At 36.9% G+C, this 19,042-nt stretch overlaps 1 protein-coding gene across 9 annotated transcripts in view; it reads right to left on the reverse strand.

Annotated features, from left to right (window-relative positions):
• Positions 1 to 19,042, reverse strand: part of DENND5B (DENN domain containing 5B) — a 191,404-nt gene that overhangs the window by 53,942 nt on the left and 118,420 nt on the right. For 5 of the 9 annotated variants that reach the window (XM_019834778.3, XM_019834776.3, XM_045061621.1 and 2 more), the window contains 5 exons: positions 17,338 to 17,569; positions 14,638 to 14,721; positions 12,494 to 12,644; positions 3,127 to 3,220; positions 2,196 to 2,306 (listed from right to left, as the gene is read on the reverse strand). In XM_019834778.3, the coding sequence (XP_019690337.1) occupies positions 2,196 to 2,306; positions 3,127 to 3,220; positions 12,494 to 12,644; positions 14,638 to 14,721; positions 17,338 to 17,569 (672 nt within the window). The remainder of the gene's footprint in view (positions 1 to 2,195; positions 2,307 to 3,126; positions 3,221 to 12,493; positions 12,645 to 14,637; positions 14,722 to 17,337; positions 17,570 to 19,042) is intronic. The other 4 variants (XM_003988539.6, XM_003988538.6, XM_019834779.3 and 1 more) reach the window with 3 other exon arrangements.

Here is a 19,042-nt window from a genome sequence, read left to right on the forward strand (position 1 = left end):
AGCAGTTTGTTGAGGGGAGAGAGAGATTGTAAGCCAGCACATCCTCCCACAGGCACATATGTGAAATCTATCTTTACTATCTTAAGGGAAGAATTTGATATTGTAAGGGAAGATGTGTAAAATCCTTTGCATTCTTTAAATAAAAGGGAGTTTGTACATTTAAAATATTTCCCTTTGGAAGACAAATAATCTGCTAAATCTTGTACAAATTTCTAAAAAATCCCACTGATTAGGGATTTGGCTGATCAGTGTACCTGCTACTGCATAAACAGAAAATGTTTCCTTTCTAGTGCAATCATTTTAAGGAAAGATTTTTAAAAAATGAATGCCACAAATACTTAGTTTCCATTATATTTGTGTCTATATTTTTGGCTTCAAATCTTTTTTAGAGGGTCAAAGAAAGAGGGAAAATTGAAAATGAGAGACAACTATCACCACCAGGGAAGCTAAGGGTAATAAGGTCTATGAAAACATCCTGAAGGTTAGTTTTCAAATAAATAAACGCAGGAAATGAAAAGCTTCAGCAAACCCCACCTGAGATACAAGGCAGAGATCCTATATGAGAATTATAACACGTGCATTTCCTAACATTTCAGGTGGTATAGATATTATCTGGATTATTACAAATCAGAGATAAAAGTCTGGTAAAAACAAATGTTAACTGGCAAATGTTAAAGGGGTTGTTTCTCCCCTGTGTCTGTTCTTCCACCTTTAGGACTTGTGCAAATGCAGAGAGAACTACTGTGACTCAGTCCTCCAGAAGAGGGAAGATTCAGTCTTAGCTTAGGAAGAAACACTGGCTAGAAGGAGTGAGGAACACTGTCAGGCTAGAGACTAGAAACGGGTCTTGGCATTTCTGTTTTTTCAAAAATATATGAACAATTAGGTTATTAAGTAAATAACTGGATTAAGAATAAAGCCCTGTTAAAGTGTATGTTCTATTTTATAAATGAAAACAAGCTAGAATGGGGTTATCCTTTGACTGGTCATATTTACCAAGTACACAGCACATATGCGGCAATATGATTATCAGCCAACAGCGAATGCCATAGGGCCCAGTCTTCTCCTGAGCATCTCTGGTGAAGCCATGGAATGAGCAACATTCCTCGGACATGCACACAGAGGATAGAGGGGGTGGCAGGAGGCCCTTCCTCACAAGAAGTGAGGCTGCCTATGTACATTGCAAGAAATAGAGCACTTGCCTTTATAGTAAACAAGTGATGATAAAAATGTAATTTTCTTTGGGGCAGTTGGGAGAAAAAGGTGTACTTTAAGGTGAAAAATGGAGAAGAAAGAGAAATCTTTCACAAGGAATGTCTTTATAAGAAGTTCATTTTACTACTAAAAGGAAGTGACCCCAGATTTCTTCTGAGATTTCTACTATGCTCTTCTTCATTTCTGTCAAAGACAAAAATAACAAACCAGGAGTCCTAAGTTCCTCGTGTCCTCAGGTGAGGAGCTGTTGAGTGCAACCTGGTAAACAGGGTTACTGGGAAGAGGACCAGTTTGGCTATCAGCAGTCCTGGGCTATAGGCCCAGCTCTGCCTTGTGTGTCCATTTAACTTTGGGCAAGTCTCTTGGACTTCATGTAATGTTGGACAAGGTGACCTCAAGGGTTCCTCTTAGAACTAGAATTCTATACTGATGATCTGCTTTTCTTACCACATAAAATACAAACCAGGAAGAGAGGAAACACGTTTCAAACTAAAACAATAAAAAACCAAACCAAAACAACAACAACAAAACCCTCAAAAAACAGATCAGGAAGTTCATTAAAATACTGTGGAGTAAAACCCAGCCAGAAAAGAAAAACTGTTCAAAAATGAATTATTTCTGCATTTCTGCAAAATACTTAAAGGGAGTTTGAACATTTAATATATTTCTCCTTTGAAAGAACACAAGTGCTACGTCTGGTCCCTCCACAACTCCCCCCTTACCTTCAAAATACCACTAATAAGGAATCTGAATAATTAGTTTTACCTGCCAAGAGTTCAGAATTACTTGCATTAGCACACACCACCAAGAAAAGGTATCAAACATAACAGGAAGTGGAGAAAAATTGAGGGGCTGACAATTCACGTCACAAGGTGATGTGAGGCTCTACAGCTATATGCACACACACATGTGGATAATTCAAGGACACCAAAGACAAGATTCAGGAACATCTGCAAAGCACTTTCAGGCAAAGAACATACCAGGCAGCACTCAGAGAAGGATTTTTTAGGAAGTCGTGCAGGAGGAGGTAGACCCTGATCCCACTCCCAGAATGCCATGGAGTTCTGACAGACCAAAAGTTCCCCGGAAGGCTAAGAGGATGGAGAAGTGCCAATGACAGAAAAGCGAGAAAAAAAAAAAAAAAAAAAAAAAAAAAAAGGACAGGGAGAAAAAGACCAGCAAAATGTGCATGCATATGATATAAAGTCACAGCAAAAGGGAGGGGAAAGAAGAAAATATGATAGCACAAAGAAAAGCACTAGACAGATTATGCTTCAATTTTTAAGAAAATGTTTAAAATCATAAATGTATGAACATTTCAACCAAAAACCAATAGATATTTGGAATGATGTTTTCTGCTTTATTTTACACATCTGAGTTTAGAAAATAGTTAATAGATCTTCCGATTGCATTTTTCTTTGATTACAATAACCAAAACTTACTTACAATTATTCAAATGTATAACTATGCTTGTATTTTTAAGTAGTACAAATAAAGCATAAAGATCTTAATTCAAAAATAATTTCTAAACACTTTAAAAAATGGTGTCCACAATCCAAGGATAAAGCACAAGCAAATGCATCTTTATTCTAAGTTTAAATTATGCTTGAAACTTAAAATATGTTTCTTGTATAATTTTTCCCCCCACAGGAGACATACTGACCAAAAATGTATCCTAAACTTAGCCTTTACTTGATGTGGTACACAGGGAGACTTGTTTTAGGGCCGTATTTTAGGTGTATTAAAATTACAAAAGGTGTTCTTTTAAAGTCAGTACAAAAGGATTACTATTTTAAAATAAAACCATTCTGTAAAGAAATCGGAAGAACTTGCACCATGACAACTGCTGAGCTGAGTAAGCCTAGTTCATGGCTCTTGTATGGAGGCGTCCTGGGAAGGCGGCCCACATACCTCCCTCAGGTCGTTGTCCAATCCAATGTGCTCGGAATGTTGGCGAAGGCGGTCTTTCCTGCGCTGCGCCGTGGCGCTCCGACTCACCCAGCGACTGGAAAAATAGCCGTACCCAAGAAGGTGCAGGTTAAAACAAACAACAAGAACGTGATCACTTATCTCCAAAATAGAAAAAATGTACTGTTTAAAAGACTAACAATACTTGTTTTTCAACCAATTCTTTAAATATGTAATGTCTTTATTGTAATGTAATTAAATACCACACAATACACCTATTTAAAGCATACAATTCCAGCGGTTTTTATTATATTCAGAGACATGTAACCATCACTAAAATCAGTACTTTTTAAAAACTGAGGTTAAAAAAATACATAGTATCACCTCATAATGATCCTCTCCTTTCCATTTTACTGTCCAACAGAGCCCCAAACCCTGGATGAATACTATCTTGTAACTTCTCATATCTATGTAGATTAGTGGTTGATTTGTCATGTCCTTTATCACCTCTCTCCCATTCCCTTCAAAAACTGTTCCAAACCTTTCGTTTTATCCTCAAGGGCCTCCCCTCAATTGCCTGCCTTCTGCTTAAACGATGTATACACAGACATTTCATCTTTCTTCTAATCCCAAAGTATACAATATACTGGCCATAGCTCAAAACTATTACTGCCACCTGTAAGAAACTCCTTGACTAATTCTCTCTTGCTTTCTTCAACCTGCGCATTAACTATCTCTTTCTTTTATTTTTTTAAGTTTATTCCTTTTGAGAGGGAGAGAGAGTGTACAAATGGGGGAGGGACACAGAGAGAGAGAGACAGAGAGAGAGAGAGAGAGAGAGAGAGAGAGAAAGAGGGAGAGAGAGAGAGAGAATCCCAAGCAGGCTCTGCATGGTCAGGTCAGTGTGGGGCCCGATGTGGGGCTTGAACTCACCAACCATGAGATCATAACCTGAGCTGAAGTTGGACGCTTAAGCAACTGAGCCAGCCAGGTGACCCTAGTCATCTTTTTCTGAATCTCCAATTTTTCTTTCTCAACTGAGTAATTTCTCTTCAGCTTACAAGCATGCTGGTCTCTCTCTTGACCCTCTACAGTTATGTGTAAGTTTCTTGCTTCACTCTTTCCTGTAAAAATTCTTAAAAGATTACATATAAGGCTTCTACTTAGTTACCTTTGGATGTTCGGTTTATCTCAAATAAGCTTCCCCCGACAATGCTCTTGAAGCCATTTATATCCTTAACTGTCATATCCAATGGCTATCATTCAATTCCTAGCTCAACCAATCTCTCTGCTACACTTAGTACCATCTTATAACTCCAGCTATTTTCAACTAAGTCAGTGTTTCCAATGGGGTCAGTTCTGTCACCTTTGAGCCTTTGTCCCTGAAGTTTCCTCCCAATTTCTATTCTTTCAGATAGCTTCAATGTTATACAGAAAATGTTCTTTAATTCTTCCAATTCTAAACTGTCTACCCTTCTTATACTCCCCAATTTTATTACCTATCACATTGTGTTACAATCACTTATCTCTATTCCTATAAAATCCTCTCTACTATAAACTCTCAAAGAGCTGGTATGTCTGTCACTGTTTTTTTGGCAGTCTGTACATCACCTGGACTTTCTATAAATACACTCTAAATACATAATCAGAAATCCAGTCTAACATTTAGGCTTACAGACATTCCTCACAACCTGTATGTAATAACAAATTGTTTCCTTAATCCAAGACTCATAGTTTGGCCTTTAAATGTTCCTAAAATTAATGTGTCTTCTATTCCACATACATGTTTAATGTATAAATTTTCCAAAAAGCTTTTGAGTTAATAACAGATTTTACAACCAAGAGTTAATCAGGATCAAGTAAATGTGCTCAAAACAACCTAACTGTTCAACAGTAGGGGGTGCTATATAATATGTAATCATTAAAAAAGTTGCTAGGAATATTAAGATAGGAGAATGTTCATGGTACAATAATGAATGGGGAAAACAAACAAGATAAAACACTGTATAAATAATCTCCTAATTTTGTGAAAAAGTAAACATGGACATGCACACCATGATCTATGCAATGGAAGAGCATGACAAGAAATGTTGACATCTCATGGTGATGGCATTATGGGCGTTTTAAAATTTACCCTATCACTTTCAAGTATTCTAAATTTTCTAGTGAGCGTATATTATTTTAAATCAAACCATTTTTAAAAATTTCTCAAATCTTGAGTTATCATCCCCATGACTATGTATTCATCACACTTTCTAAGAATATCTACTCTTGCGTATATTCTTGATAGCACAGAGCTATATAAATTTAAAAAAATGAATTTATACTTTGGCACTCAGGAAAAGTCATATTGTATTACTGACAGTTCATTATTTTTATTTTTTTATTTAATAAAGTATGCAATTTACAAAAAGCTTAAAATGAGAATGCAGCTTCTTTTGTTGCTTTTAAGGTAATTTACGCATGCCTTTGGTTTCAAGCTTCTGAATCATTTCATTTCAGTCTGCTATTTAGAGGAACACTGAATAATTATGATAAAAATGACATCAAGAAAGGTAGTCCCTCTTAAAATAGTTTAAAAAAAATAGGTTTTAAAATAAAAAAAATAAAATAAAAAAATTAAAAAATAGGTTTATATTGGGACAAAAAATACCAAGTCCTAGTGATAAATCGTTGAAGTGGAGACCTTGGAAATGTCCCAATAACAAAGTATTAAACTAAGACTGTAAAAAGGATACAAAAAAAAACTGGGGTGACTGAGAAGGAAGATCCAGAAAAAAAGAATATTAAGGCACTGACAAAGAAAGATTCTTCGCTTGATCAAACCTTAGTTAGGCTTCTGAACCTTCTCCTAGGTCACTCTGTGCACTTCCTTATAAAATCCAGTTTTGACAAGAACGTTGCTAAGTCAGTTTAGCAGGAGAGCCCCCATCCTCAGTATTTGATCATTCTCAATGTCTGATCAGTTTCTTTTTTTTTTCTTTTTAATTTTTTTCAATATATGAAATTTATTGTCAAATTGGTTTCCATACAACACCCAGTGCTCATCCCAAAAGGTGCCCTCCTCAATACCCATCACCCACCCTCCCCTCCCTCCCACCCCCCATCAACCCTCAGTTTGTTCTCAGTTTTTAAGAGTCTCTTATGCTTTGCCTCTCTCCCACTCTAACTTTTTTTTTTCCTTCCCCTCCCCCATGGGTTTTTGTTAAGTTTCTCAGGATCCACATAAGAGTGAAAACATATGGTATCTGTCTTTCTCTGTATGGCTTATTTCACTTAGCATCACACTCTCCAGTTCCATCCATGTTGCTACAAAGGGCCATATTTTGTTCTTTCTCATTGCCCTGTAGTACTCCATTGTGTATATAAACCACAATTTCTTTATCCATTCATCAGTTGATGGACATTTAGGCTCTTTCCATAATTTGGCTATTGTTGAGAGTGCTACTATAAACATTGGGGTACAAGTGCCCCTATGCATCAGTACTCCTGTATCCCTTGGGTAAATTCCTAGCAGTGCTATTGCTGGGTCATAGGGTAGGTCTATTTTTAATTTTCTGAGGAACCTCCACACTGTTTTCCAGAGTGGCTGCACCAATTTGCATTCCACCAACAGTGCAAGAGGGTTCCCGTTTCTCCACATCCTCACCAGCATCTATAGTCTCCTGATTTGTTCATTTTGGCTACTATGACTGGCGTGAGGTGATATCTGAGTGTGGTTTTGATTTGTATTTCCCTGATAAGGAGCGATGTTGAGCATCTTTTCATGTGCCTGTTGGCCATCCGGATGTCTTCTTTAGAGAAGTGTCTATTCATGTTTTCTGCCCATTTCTTCACTGGGTTATTTGTTTTTCGGGTGTGGAGTTTGGTGAGCTCTTTATAGATTTTGGATACTAGCCCTTTGTCCGATATGTCATTTGCAAATATCTTTTCCCATTCCGTTGGTTGCCTTTTAGTTTTGTTGGTTGTTTCCTTTGCTGTGCAGAAGCTTTTTATCTTCATAAGGTCCCAGTAATTCATTTTTGCTTTTAATTCCCTTGCCTTTGGGGATGTGTCGAGTAAGAGATTGCTATGGCTGAGGACAGAGAGGTCTTTTCCTGCTTTCTCCTCTAGGGTTTTGATGGTTTCCTGTCTCACATTCAGGTCCTTTATCCATTTTGAGTTTATTTTTGTGAATGGTGTGAGAAAGTGGTCTAGTTTCAGCCTTCTGCATGTTGCTGTCCAGTTCTCCCAGCACCATTTGTTAAAGAGACTGTCTTTTTTCCATTGGATGTTCTTTCCTGCTTTGTCAAAGATTAGTTGGCCATATGTTTGTGGGTCTAGTTCTGGGGTTTCTATTCTATTCCATTGGTCTATGTGTCTGTTTTTGTGCCAGTCTGATCAGTTTCTACATCATCCATAACCCCCCAGGTGATGTCTGATCACCCAGGCCTGCCTTCAGCAAGAATCCTGTTAGGTTGGTTTAGTCAAAATCCACCCCTCACCTTACTTTTGATGTTTCCTCTTAGTAAGTTTTTTTCCACTCTGCTACTTGACTATAAATTCCTACTTACCACATATTGTATTTGGAATAAAGTTCAATCTCCCTCTCTCCCACTGCAAGCCCTCAGTGCAACGGTCCCTACATGGCCCCCCTTGAATAAAGTGTGTCTCAAATCTTCAACAGGTACCATGAATATTGTTTTTCTTTCACAACTCTGAAGCAGAATATAAACACCAGATGATAAATTTATATAATAAACAAAGGGGAAGTATAAGTAACAAAATGTATAAAGGGCTGGGGGCGTTGGAAATAGCCCTGTAGCAAAAAAGGTCAGTAAAACATAGTAATATTTGTTCAGGAATTTAAAAAATTAGGGTTACTGGACAGAGTGGGTCAAACAAATAGTAAAAATAGACTATAAAAACAAGCCAATGCATTTATATAATAAATAAAGAAAAGGAGAATACAAATGGCAGAACAGTTTCCTTGGCAGGCAAAAGTGTAAAAGGCTTTAGGTAAAGAAAAGGGTAAATATTAATTTACATGATATAACTAGCATCTCACTATACACTCCTGTGGGACAAAAATTTTTAATTTTGTTTCTATTTTATTTTCAAAACAAGGAAATGATCATCTGCTTGAGAAAATTATGATGAACTATACCCATTCCTGGTCTTGTCAAGGAATTATTTTGTTCTTTTCATTATTAAGTCTCATTTACTAAGCATATTGTTGCCAAAGATGATCACGTTCGCTGAAATACTAATGACTGCTTATTTGCTTTTGTTTCAAAAGCAGCCTATGAAATTCTAATAGTTGGTCAGCCATTTGCAGAGGCATGGTTATAAATCTCTTTATCCTGCCATGAGTTCTTAGACCTTTTCTCTTTCAGACTACAATATACCTGAAAATGTAATGCTTAGGGCTCAACCTTGGGATTATACACAAGATTAAAAGCAAGAAAATACTGCAGTAAGATTTTAAAGTTGAAATCTTCCCTATTTAACACTCCCTACTTCCCTTTTCTGCTTTATTTTTCTTCACAAATCTTATCACTACCTGATAGGTTATTTATTTTACAAATTAACTTCCTTTGTCTCCTCTTCCTTGAAAGCAGGGACTTCTGTTGTTTTGTTCACTGCTAAATTCCCAGTGAACAGGACAGTGTCTCACATACAGTAGGGGTTCCATAAATATTTGCTAAATAAATGAATGAACAACCTAATGCTATTAAAAGGAAATACTATTTAAATGAAATGAAAACGATTTGAATTAATAGTCCACTAATATAAAAGTAATTCATACAATTAGGATATTTTACAAGCATAGGAAAAAATAAGTAAGCTGATGACTAGTCTGTTCTGATGGAAAATTCTCATTCATTTCTGAAAAATAGAATATTATATCTAGTACAATCATCTGGAAGGTTTGAACCCCCATACTGGTCAATATGTCTTAGCACACTTTTAAGTTCAGTGTTTAAAAAAGCAGGAATAGGGGCACCTGGGTGACTTTGTCGGTTAAGCATCTGACTCTTGACTTTGGCTCAGATCATGATCTTACAGTTTGTGAGTTCAAGCCTCGCACTGGGCTCTGTGCAGGGCCTGCTTGGGATTCTCTCTTCACCCCCCTCTCTCTCTGCCCCCACGCCCTCAAAATATATAAATAAACTGAAAAAAAGGGTTAAAAGAGCAGAAACACTTCTTTAATGGAGGGCAAACCCCTGCAAATTAACGAAGTAAGGTAACATTTTCAGTCATTAGCTATTTATTTCGGTCTTGTAAGCAGCACATTAAATTATCTCCACAATGCTCCTTTCCAAGATCTTAGTATAAATACTTGCATTTTCTATAGGAGGGTAAGATTTCATTGTGAATACATAACTTTTCCACCTTCCTCATGAATCATCTTCCACTACTGACTTCATTGAAGTTTAGACAATCTATTTAAATAAGAGTTTAATCAAAGTTTTAAAAATTCTTATTTTTTTAAGATTTTATATTTAAGTAATCTCTATACCTAAAGTGGGGCATGAACTCACAATCCCAAGATCAAAAGTCACATACTTCACGGACATAATTTTTTACTTCACTGTACAGCACTCCTTTTCCAAATATGTAAAAGGATACTGGACTGAAGACTTTCCAGACCTCCAAGCTTTATGAATGAGAATTCCGAACTCGGTCCCTGGAGTAAGGAGAACTGAGTTCTAATCCTAACTTTGCCAGTAACCCAATCTCAGACTTCTACCAACACATTATAATGCCACTGTCTTCAGGGTTAGGCCATTTGATCTCAACCACTGCTTCATGTAGTTCTTCCCTAGGAAAGATGGCGCTTAACATGTACCTTGCTCCTCAGAGTATTATCTTATCTTCTTTGGGGCCACCCCTCCTAATAGAGTCCATTTTAAGGTAGAAGTGAGGTATCTGAGGGCTCTTTCATTGTGGAAGATCTTGTTACACTGGGTACACAAAATGTAAGTGGCAGTGAGCCACCTGAATTTTCAGAAGAGGCAAGCAGAGAATTCAGTGAAGGGAATAAAAAAGAAGTAGAATTATGCCTTTTGACTAAATGGCCCAAACTAAATAAGTAAATAATATGAAGGTTCTTGAAAGATGGCTTAAAAGTAAGATATTTCTTTTGGACTATTTGCAAAACTATGTATGTTACAAAATTTTTGGTACTTACCTTTTTTCCTCATAGTGCACCTTTATGTTCAGTATTTTAGGTCACTCAAAATTTCCTGGGGGCTACCAAAGCACAGTTTCCAACTCCAAAAGTAAGACAAGGCATGTGTCACCCTTGTTTTGGAGTAGCTGAGCCAGACACTATGTGTAGGTGGTGTAACAGCTAAGGGCCTGGGCCCTGAATTAGCAGACCTAGGTCTGAATTCTAGTTTTACCACTTCTTAGGTGTGTGATCTTGGAGTAAGTTGTTGACTCTCTCTGAAACTCACTCATTAAATAGGTAAAACAATGTAGGTTTATATATAGGGGTATGCTTATAAAAATGAGCTAATGTACTCAATGCTGTCAGCAGAGAAGCCAGTGTAGAATCAGTTTAATATTAGTTATCAGCAGATCAACTCCATAACCACCCCTGTGTTGGCACAGAGAAGGCTCCACTGGCAGAAAAGGTATATTTGAAAGCAGAAAAAATATGGTGATGAAAATTTCTAAGTTTTCTGACTAAGAGCTGTAAAGGGGTATATATTTATGAATGATGAATACTAGACTCTGAAAGGAAAAGAAACAGCAATGCAAACAGTACTGCAACTGTGTGATCCATGCACAGCATTTTTTCCCTTTAATATGTCTGCTCTCACTATACAGCTTTCTCACATTTGGAACTAAATGAATTAATAATTCTGACACATTTTAGAAACATATTTAAAGGAACACCTTCAGGGGGACCTGAGTGGCTTAGTCTGTTAAGTGTCCAACTTCGGCTAGGTCATGATCTTTCAGTTCGTGGGTTTGAGCCCCATGTCGGGCTCTGTGCTGACAGCTCAGAGCCTGGACTCTGCTTCAGATTCTGTTTCTCCCTCTGTCTCTGCCACCCCCTCCCCCACTCTCTCTCTCAAAAATAAATAAACATTAAAAAAAGTTAAAAATAAAAAAAATAAAGGAACACCTTCAGCTAGGAAATTAGTAAGGATTTCATTCCTTTCAGGTTATTAAAAATAGAGTATAAGCAGTACAAACACAAGGATACACAAATATTACTGCATATACATGCACCCCAACAAATTCCAAATACCACAGTACCTAGCTTAGAATACTGTTTATTAAATTAAGCCAAGTGTTACCGTCACATATTATAAAGATAATTTACTATGTTTTCCTTTTTCCTGACCAACAGAGACAGAGACAGAGACTGGAGTTAATACTGTTACAAGTTAAGGAATGCCTGAAGCCAGCGCTGGCCTCAGCACTGGAAGAAGCAAGGGCGGCTCCTTTCTTAGAGGTCTTGGGAGGGAGAAGGACCTTGCCAATACCTTGATTTTGGACTTCTAGCTTCCAAAACTATGAAAGAATAAATTTCTGTTGTTTTAAAAGCCGCCAAGTTTGTAGTATTTTGTTATAGCAGTCCTAGGAAACTAATACAGATAGTGAAAGTATCATTTTTCTAATTCCATTAGATGGCATTACATTTGGTCATTTAAAGGGAAACTACTCCCACGGGGCACCCGGTTAGCTCAGTTGGTTAAACGTCTGACTTTGACTCAGGTTATGATCTCACGGCTTGTGGTTTCGAGCCCCGTGTCGGGCTCTGTGCTGACAGTTCAGAGCCTGGAGCTTGCTTCCGATTCTGTCTCCCTCTCTGTCTGTCCCTCCCCCACTCATGCTCTGTCTCTCTCTCTCAAAAATAAACAAACATTAAAAAAAATTAAAAATATAAAAAATAAAGGGAAACTTCCCAAGCACACACTACTTAAAAAATGAAAAATATGTCTAGTCTTTAGATTTTTTACATGATGGAATTAAAAGTCAAATACTCATAGAACGTCAATCCATATATTTTTTAAAATATGTATGTATGTATGTATGTATTTTGATAGTAAGAGAGTTGCGTGTGTGCAAACAGGGGAGAGGGGCAGGGAATCCCAAGGAGACTCCATACTGCCAGCACAGAGCCTGACACAGGGCTTGAACCTACAAAGCATGAGATCACAACCTGAGCCAAAATCAAGAGGTGGATGCTTAACCGACTGGGCCACCCAGGTGCCCCAATCCATATTTCAAATGGGTTGTTTTGGTCTTTGGAAAAGTAATCAGATCGATAAGATAGTTAATGGTTACAATGCCTCATTAAAGTTGCACAGCATTGTACCTACCCTTCATTATCCCTTCAACCGACTATTCAAGTGAAGAACGTGCTTACTTGTTATTAGTTGGTCCTGTTGCCAAGACATCAGACTGCAGCTTTGGAAAGAACCCTTGCTCATATTTGCCTTGACCAATTTTCATATCAAGCAGATGTGGGTGGATTGCAGTGTGATCCATTTTCATTAGTCGCTGCTCAATTGATTGGGCTATAAATTAAATTTATAACAAATTAGAGACATTTCATTGGCTAAACCTTAAAACAATGCTTCCTCCACTCATGCACCAACAAGGAACTCAATCTTTCTGACACTCTAAAACAGATTTTTATAAAAGTTCTTTAGAAATCAGTGTAAATATAAAAAGGTTAATTTTAAGTAAACACTAGATGACTAATTTTCATGGTATTTTCTGCCTTTGTCAATCGCAGAGCAGCAGGGTTGAAAAATCTATAATTTAGTACTAAAACAAGTCTCCCCTAAGTGGAATACTCAATATTTTAATACTTCAATATTAAATATTTCAATATTTAAGAAAAATATTTTCTTAATGAAAATATGTTCTAAGTACAAATTTAAGAAAATGATGGCAAATAAAATATTGTCCTTCAAATGAAAGACAAGGAAGGAAAAGCAAGCACAGTAGCCTTTTTTACTTTTATTTCTTTGTACACAGACCCATTAAATACTCATAGTTCTCCATTTGTAAAAACAAGGAACTATGTAAAGTTTATGACTTCACTTTTAGCAACATTCACATTCTCATTAGTAGGAGTCATTTAGGAGTGTTTATTAGATCAGGAGGGGTAATGCAGAGAATAAAATAAGCAGGCATTTAGAAAATGTCCAGAGGATAAGAAACTGGCCTTCTGAAGAATAAAATAGGCCAAAGTTAAAAGATAGGAATTACTCAACATTTCTATTTAAAACTGCTTAAAGTTAGGAGATTATCTCAAAGACCCAAGAAATAGCAAATGATCTCTCTAGTAAAAAAAAAATCTGATCTTAAATGTTTTTATGAACTGAATTTTCAAGAGAAAATATATTTGTGAAGCGAGACTAGGTCTTTAATCCTTTAGATTACCAAAAGGGGAGAACAAGCAGTAATTGTGGTTGTGTGACAAACAGATCATACTGTGGGAACTGCTAATCTTGGGATTTAAGAGAAGTAAAAAGGTATTTTTATAAGTATTTCATGGAACCAATTTATTTTGCCCGGTTCAATACCAGCAGATTGAGTACTGCTGGTTATTCCCCATACATAGTCTTAAAAACTTTCCTTTTGAGTGGAAAGTTTTTTGAAAAAAACTTTCCTTTTGAGTGGAAAGTGGATCTGTCCATGGCATATTCCACACTTCTCAAAAGAACATGCTTAATACCATCTTGTGTGTGGTTAATGTTTCACCTAAGCCAGTTGCTTGTGTCTGATGACAGCAGTGAGGGATACTTTGCAGAAGTCACTATTATCCTCTAGGACTAAAACTTCACAATATTAGATATCTATCTCAAACTTCTCTATTTTTCCTTTATAATTCAGAATGATTTATCCAAAACTTCTTGAATTTCATTTTATTTTTAATGTGTAACTTCTAACTTCTCTTAAAACATAGTCCATATGTTTTATGTTAGGCAAAAGAATGCCATGTTTTAATATGAAATGATATTTAAGTTTTCAGTGATGCCCCCTGGCTCTTCACAACCCTATCTATACTCTCAGTGCTCCTAATATTTATAAAACACTTAATTAACAGATGGTTTAGGCAAAATAAAGCTTAGATTCATGGCATGGAATTCTCTGAAGTCCCTGCCAATTTTATGTTCCATGAAATACTACAAAATTCCATCTCTGCCAATGAATGCTTCTGTTCTCATGAAAGGGAAAAAAAAGGTAGCTTCAGTTTTTCCGCTGGATTTAAAATGACAGAGAAATCCATCTGATACTGAGTTATTCTCCTTTAGTCAGGAAGCTTTTTGAAAACAAAAATCATGATTCATAATGAGTTACTCTAGGGTTTATATTTAAGATTGCCTTGGGAGTGTAACGCAATGTTACTTTTCAGTAATTATACCACCAGTGAATACTGAACATTTAGAAATTATTAAATGCCTGCTTTGAGAGGTCACGGGCCTGTTAGATTTTCAAGGTTTTGTGCCAATACTCATTTTCTGTGATTGGTAAGAAAAAAGAAAAACTCTGTATTACTATCAACTTGTCTTTCTGCACAGAAATCATGCGGTTCTGGTGCCACAATATCAACAGCGGATAGCCTCTGCCTAAAGAGTTCACCTGCAAATCAAAATTCTTTTTAGTTAGAGGCAAAACAAAAAATAAAATCAAAACAACAAAGGACAAAAAAAATACCCAATAAAAGTCAATAATAAACAACAAATGCCAACCTCTATACTTTTGTTCGGGGTGGGAAGAGGATAATTTTACATGATGAAAGAAATAACTGCACCATTTATGGGGGATATAGACACAGTCACAGCCAGCTGCCTTCTTTCACTTAAAAAAAAAAGTCTTTTGATAAATTAGGTTCCTGGGAGTCTAGTGCTTTAGTCTAATCACATTTTCATATGTTAAACCTATAATGGTGTATTTTCTTTTTTTTTTTTTTTTAATTTTTTTTTCAACGTTTATTTATTTTTGGGACAGAGAGAGACAGAGCATGAATGGGGGAGGGGCAGAGAGAGAGGGAGACACAGAATCGGAAACAGGCTCCAGGCTCTGAGCCATCAGCCCAGAGCCCGACGTGGGGCTCGAACTCACCAACGGCGAGAGGCGAGATCGTGACCTGGCTGAAGTCGGACGCTTAACTGACTGCGCCACCCAGGCGCCCCTATAATGGTGTATTTTCAAGAGTATTATAGAATTTCTGTGATGATAGTGGGAATGTCAACCTCTTTGAGGGGCTGACAGAAAATCTATTTTAATTGAAAAGATTTTCTGGAAGCACACAAATAAAGGAATCAATGCTTAGCTCCACTAAAAAAATTCTGCCATGAAGGTTGGAATGAAATTTTCTCAACAAGGCATTATATTATTCACATGGCTATTAAAGCACTGAAAGTCATACTATTCTCTGAATAGGCACAGACAGTTTCATTCATTCCACTCCCTCAATTTTCAGAAATATGGAGGTAACTGCCATTTCCTGAAGGGGCTCCAAGGATCCACCCTCCTAAGTGGGAATAAAACAGAATGATGTTTCAGCATAATCATGAATTCTCAAAGAGACCTCTTAAGACTAAAGACATCATTCACATACTTCTTTCCTTAAATATGCTACAACTATAGCATCACCACTCCTGTGACTTTGATCTATTTAAATAAAGTGAGAAAGGCAAACATGGAGGCAGAACAAAGAAACTCTTTTCCTGCTTCTTTTTGCTTCAGCAAAAAACTTGCTCTCAAATAGCAACTATGCTTGAAGGGGAAAAAAAAAATTAAAGAAAGGGGCATTCAGGTGATAGGAGGCAGTTTATTTGGCAAAGGAAGTGTTAGGAACAAGGTAGAAATGTATAAAATTGTGTGGACTGGTACACTTCATGTTTCTTTACTAAATAAACATCTAATGTGGTAGTAAGGCTTCAGGTGCTAGAATCAGTCAACCCTGAGTTCAAATCATGCTCTATCAATCACTAGCCAAGCAACCATAAGCAAGTTACTAAACCTCTCAGCTTTCCCAACTATAAAATGAGGACAGTCATAAAACAGAAATAAATGTTTCTGAAATAAACCCCCTCATTGTTAAGGTCAAATCCAAAAATGCATGTGATATGATGTCTGGAACATAGTAAGTACTCAGAAAATACTATTAATATGTTTATTTATTTAATGGACTACATTATTGATGGTCAAGACTGATGGTTCTCTCAGGGAAAAACTGGTGTCAGGGTTGGGGAACCTCTAATTTTTTTTTAATTTACTTTTTTTTTAATGTTCATTCATTTTTTTTTTTCAACGTTTATTTATTTTTGGGACAGAGAGAGACAGAGCATGAACGGCGGAGGGGCAGAGAGAGAGGGAGACACAGAATCGGAAACAGGCTCCAGGCTCTGAGCCATCAGCCCAGAGCCTGACATGGGGCTCGAACTCACGGACCGCGAGATCGTGACCTGGCTGAAGTCGGACGCTTAACCGACTGCGCCACCCAGGCGCCCCTGTTCATTCATTTTTTGAGAGAGTGAGCGAGAGAGGGAGGGAGGGAGGGACAGACAGAGCACAAGTGGGGGAAGGGCAGAGAGAAAGAGGGAGACACAGAATCTGAAGCAGGCTCCAGGCTCTGAGCTGTCAGCACAGAGCCCGATGCAGGGCTTGAACCCATGAACCGCGAGTTCATGACCTAAGCCAAAGTCAGATGTTTAACCGAGCCACCCAGGCGCCCTAGAAAAACCTCTAATTTGAATATAAGAATTCAGAGATTTTAATTTCAATAAATGAATTATAATTAATGGCACCACTAGAAAGTAAATAAATTGTTGTAGTTATGTAAATTAGGCAGCATCTCAGATTCACTATTTTAAATTAATACTTATTTTTCTTTTAATGAAGAGAAAAGAGGTGAGAAGTAAAAAGGCAACATAAACAGCAAGAAAGAAATTTACATTTTTTCACTTAAGGCTATAAAAGAGAAAAAGACAAAAATCATAGCGACCTTATGGTTATATTCAAGTTTTCACTGTTTTTTCTCTTTTAAGGGGAGAGGAATGTCAAATAGGAAAAGGATGGACACTAATTCACAGAAACAGAAGGAAACAAAAGGATAGAAAACACTTGATAGAGTATAAGGATTAATCATGAAATCTAAAATTGAAAATTAATTTTCAGCTTATAAGGCCAACAATGTGCAAAAAGAAATCATGAATTTTAAGTCAATTTGAAAAGGTGTGACAAATGTACCTGCTTCTTTTAAAGTGCTGCATTTCTGATAGATAGATGTCCTCAAGGTGGGTGCCCTTACATTATACAGTCTTATCTTCTCAATCCGAGAGTCAAAGACCCGTAGCAAAGAATCTTTCTCTTCCCACTGAGACATAATTTTATTATCAATAAAGGTAGCAAACATCTGTGTTTCAATGAAGCGTGAAAGAAATGGCAGGTAAGGCTCAGGCTGGTCAGACAGAAAGGAAGCCTGTAATGAGATAATTAGAAATTATTAGTGCAAAGACACTATCTTAGTACTACACGGTAAATCTGAAAAATATTTGTTGCTGAGGTCATTTAAAAAAAATCTTGTAACATGCAAAACTGATGCATGAAATTAAAAAAATTTTAAATTCACTTTTCCTTTTAAAGTCATGGAGTTTAGGTGGCTTAGTCCTTTAGCCTTTCAAAATTAATTTACATGCTGAAACTCATGATCATTGTATAGAAAATAGGGCATAATTAGTGAAAGATGGTGGATCAGATGCTGCCATATCATCAACCATCCTCTTATCAATCATTTTTGACCCTTTTTCTAATGAGCTATGATTTTTTTCTGCTCTCTATTCCTAGTCTATGCAGTATACCTCTGAGTCATTAGGCACTGACGTGATCAACGGATATGACTGTGATATATACATAAGTCATAACCTTCTAAAAACATGGAATTTGTGCCTATGGGTGAAATCTTTGTTTTTCAAGTGGATGTTTTTCTAGGCCCCAACACTGTTCAAGACTGATCAAGACTGTTCAGGACTGTTCAAGATCAAACTCCTTCCAGACCTGCGCTGATTGAAGAGTCTGGGCCTTAACTAAAACAAGTATTGCCTGAAAACCCATCCAAAGCTATTCAAGCCTTTGGAGAAAACATGTGCAACAAGCTGCAGGTTCCTGTTACCAGACTGTCTGCTGCACGGAATGGTTCAGTAAATTGTAACCAGTTCTTAATTCAAAGTGTTCTTTTTGTCAGGTCCATGTGTGTACAGGAATTCTAGTCACAGTTTGGTACTAGCTGAAATATGGAAGTGAATTACTATTTCAGCTGCTGGGTTGGTTTTGCTTTTCATTCTTTTGAGTAGGTGCAATGTGGCAGAAGCCAGAAAGCGGAAGATGGAAGGGTAAGTTCTGACAATCTCCTCCTTAATAGTCATTGGCTTCTTACCAGCATGTTTATTTTTCATTCTAAAATTTAGGAAGCCTTTAAAAAAGTTCCTTATGGAAACCTACTTATTCAATTTAAGTGCTTCCATAGTTCAGATGTATTTACATAAATCTGAATAGCCAGAGAAAGGTTCACGGTAGTCTCTAAAAATCAATACACCTCTTCAAAAGATATTTTACAGGTGAGTACCAATTTTACTTTTTCTAGAGCAAACAGTTTTTTTTTTTTTTCCCTCTAAATGGGCCAAAGTCTGCCTTTGATGTTCAGACCCTCACAGACTACAACACTGAAATCAGCAAAGACTTGGCTTGGAGAACTAGCATGTGATAGTCCTGTACATTTTCCTACTGAAAAATGAGATGGTTACAAGCCTTCTGGAATCCGCATGAAACTTTCATTTCTCTAGTCGTTACATAAAAAGAATTCCATTTATAGTTTGAAGCTACATAAAGATTAAGAAGGAAGAAAGTACCAGTGCTCGATTTAGATAAGAATTTGAATTGCCCCAAGGATAAATCA

This window comes from Felis catus, chromosome B4, assembly GCF_018350175.1.
Source record: "Felis catus isolate Fca126 chromosome B4, F.catus_Fca126_mat1.0, whole genome shotgun sequence".
NCBI lineage: Eukaryota > Metazoa > Chordata > Mammalia > Carnivora > Felidae > Felis > Felis catus.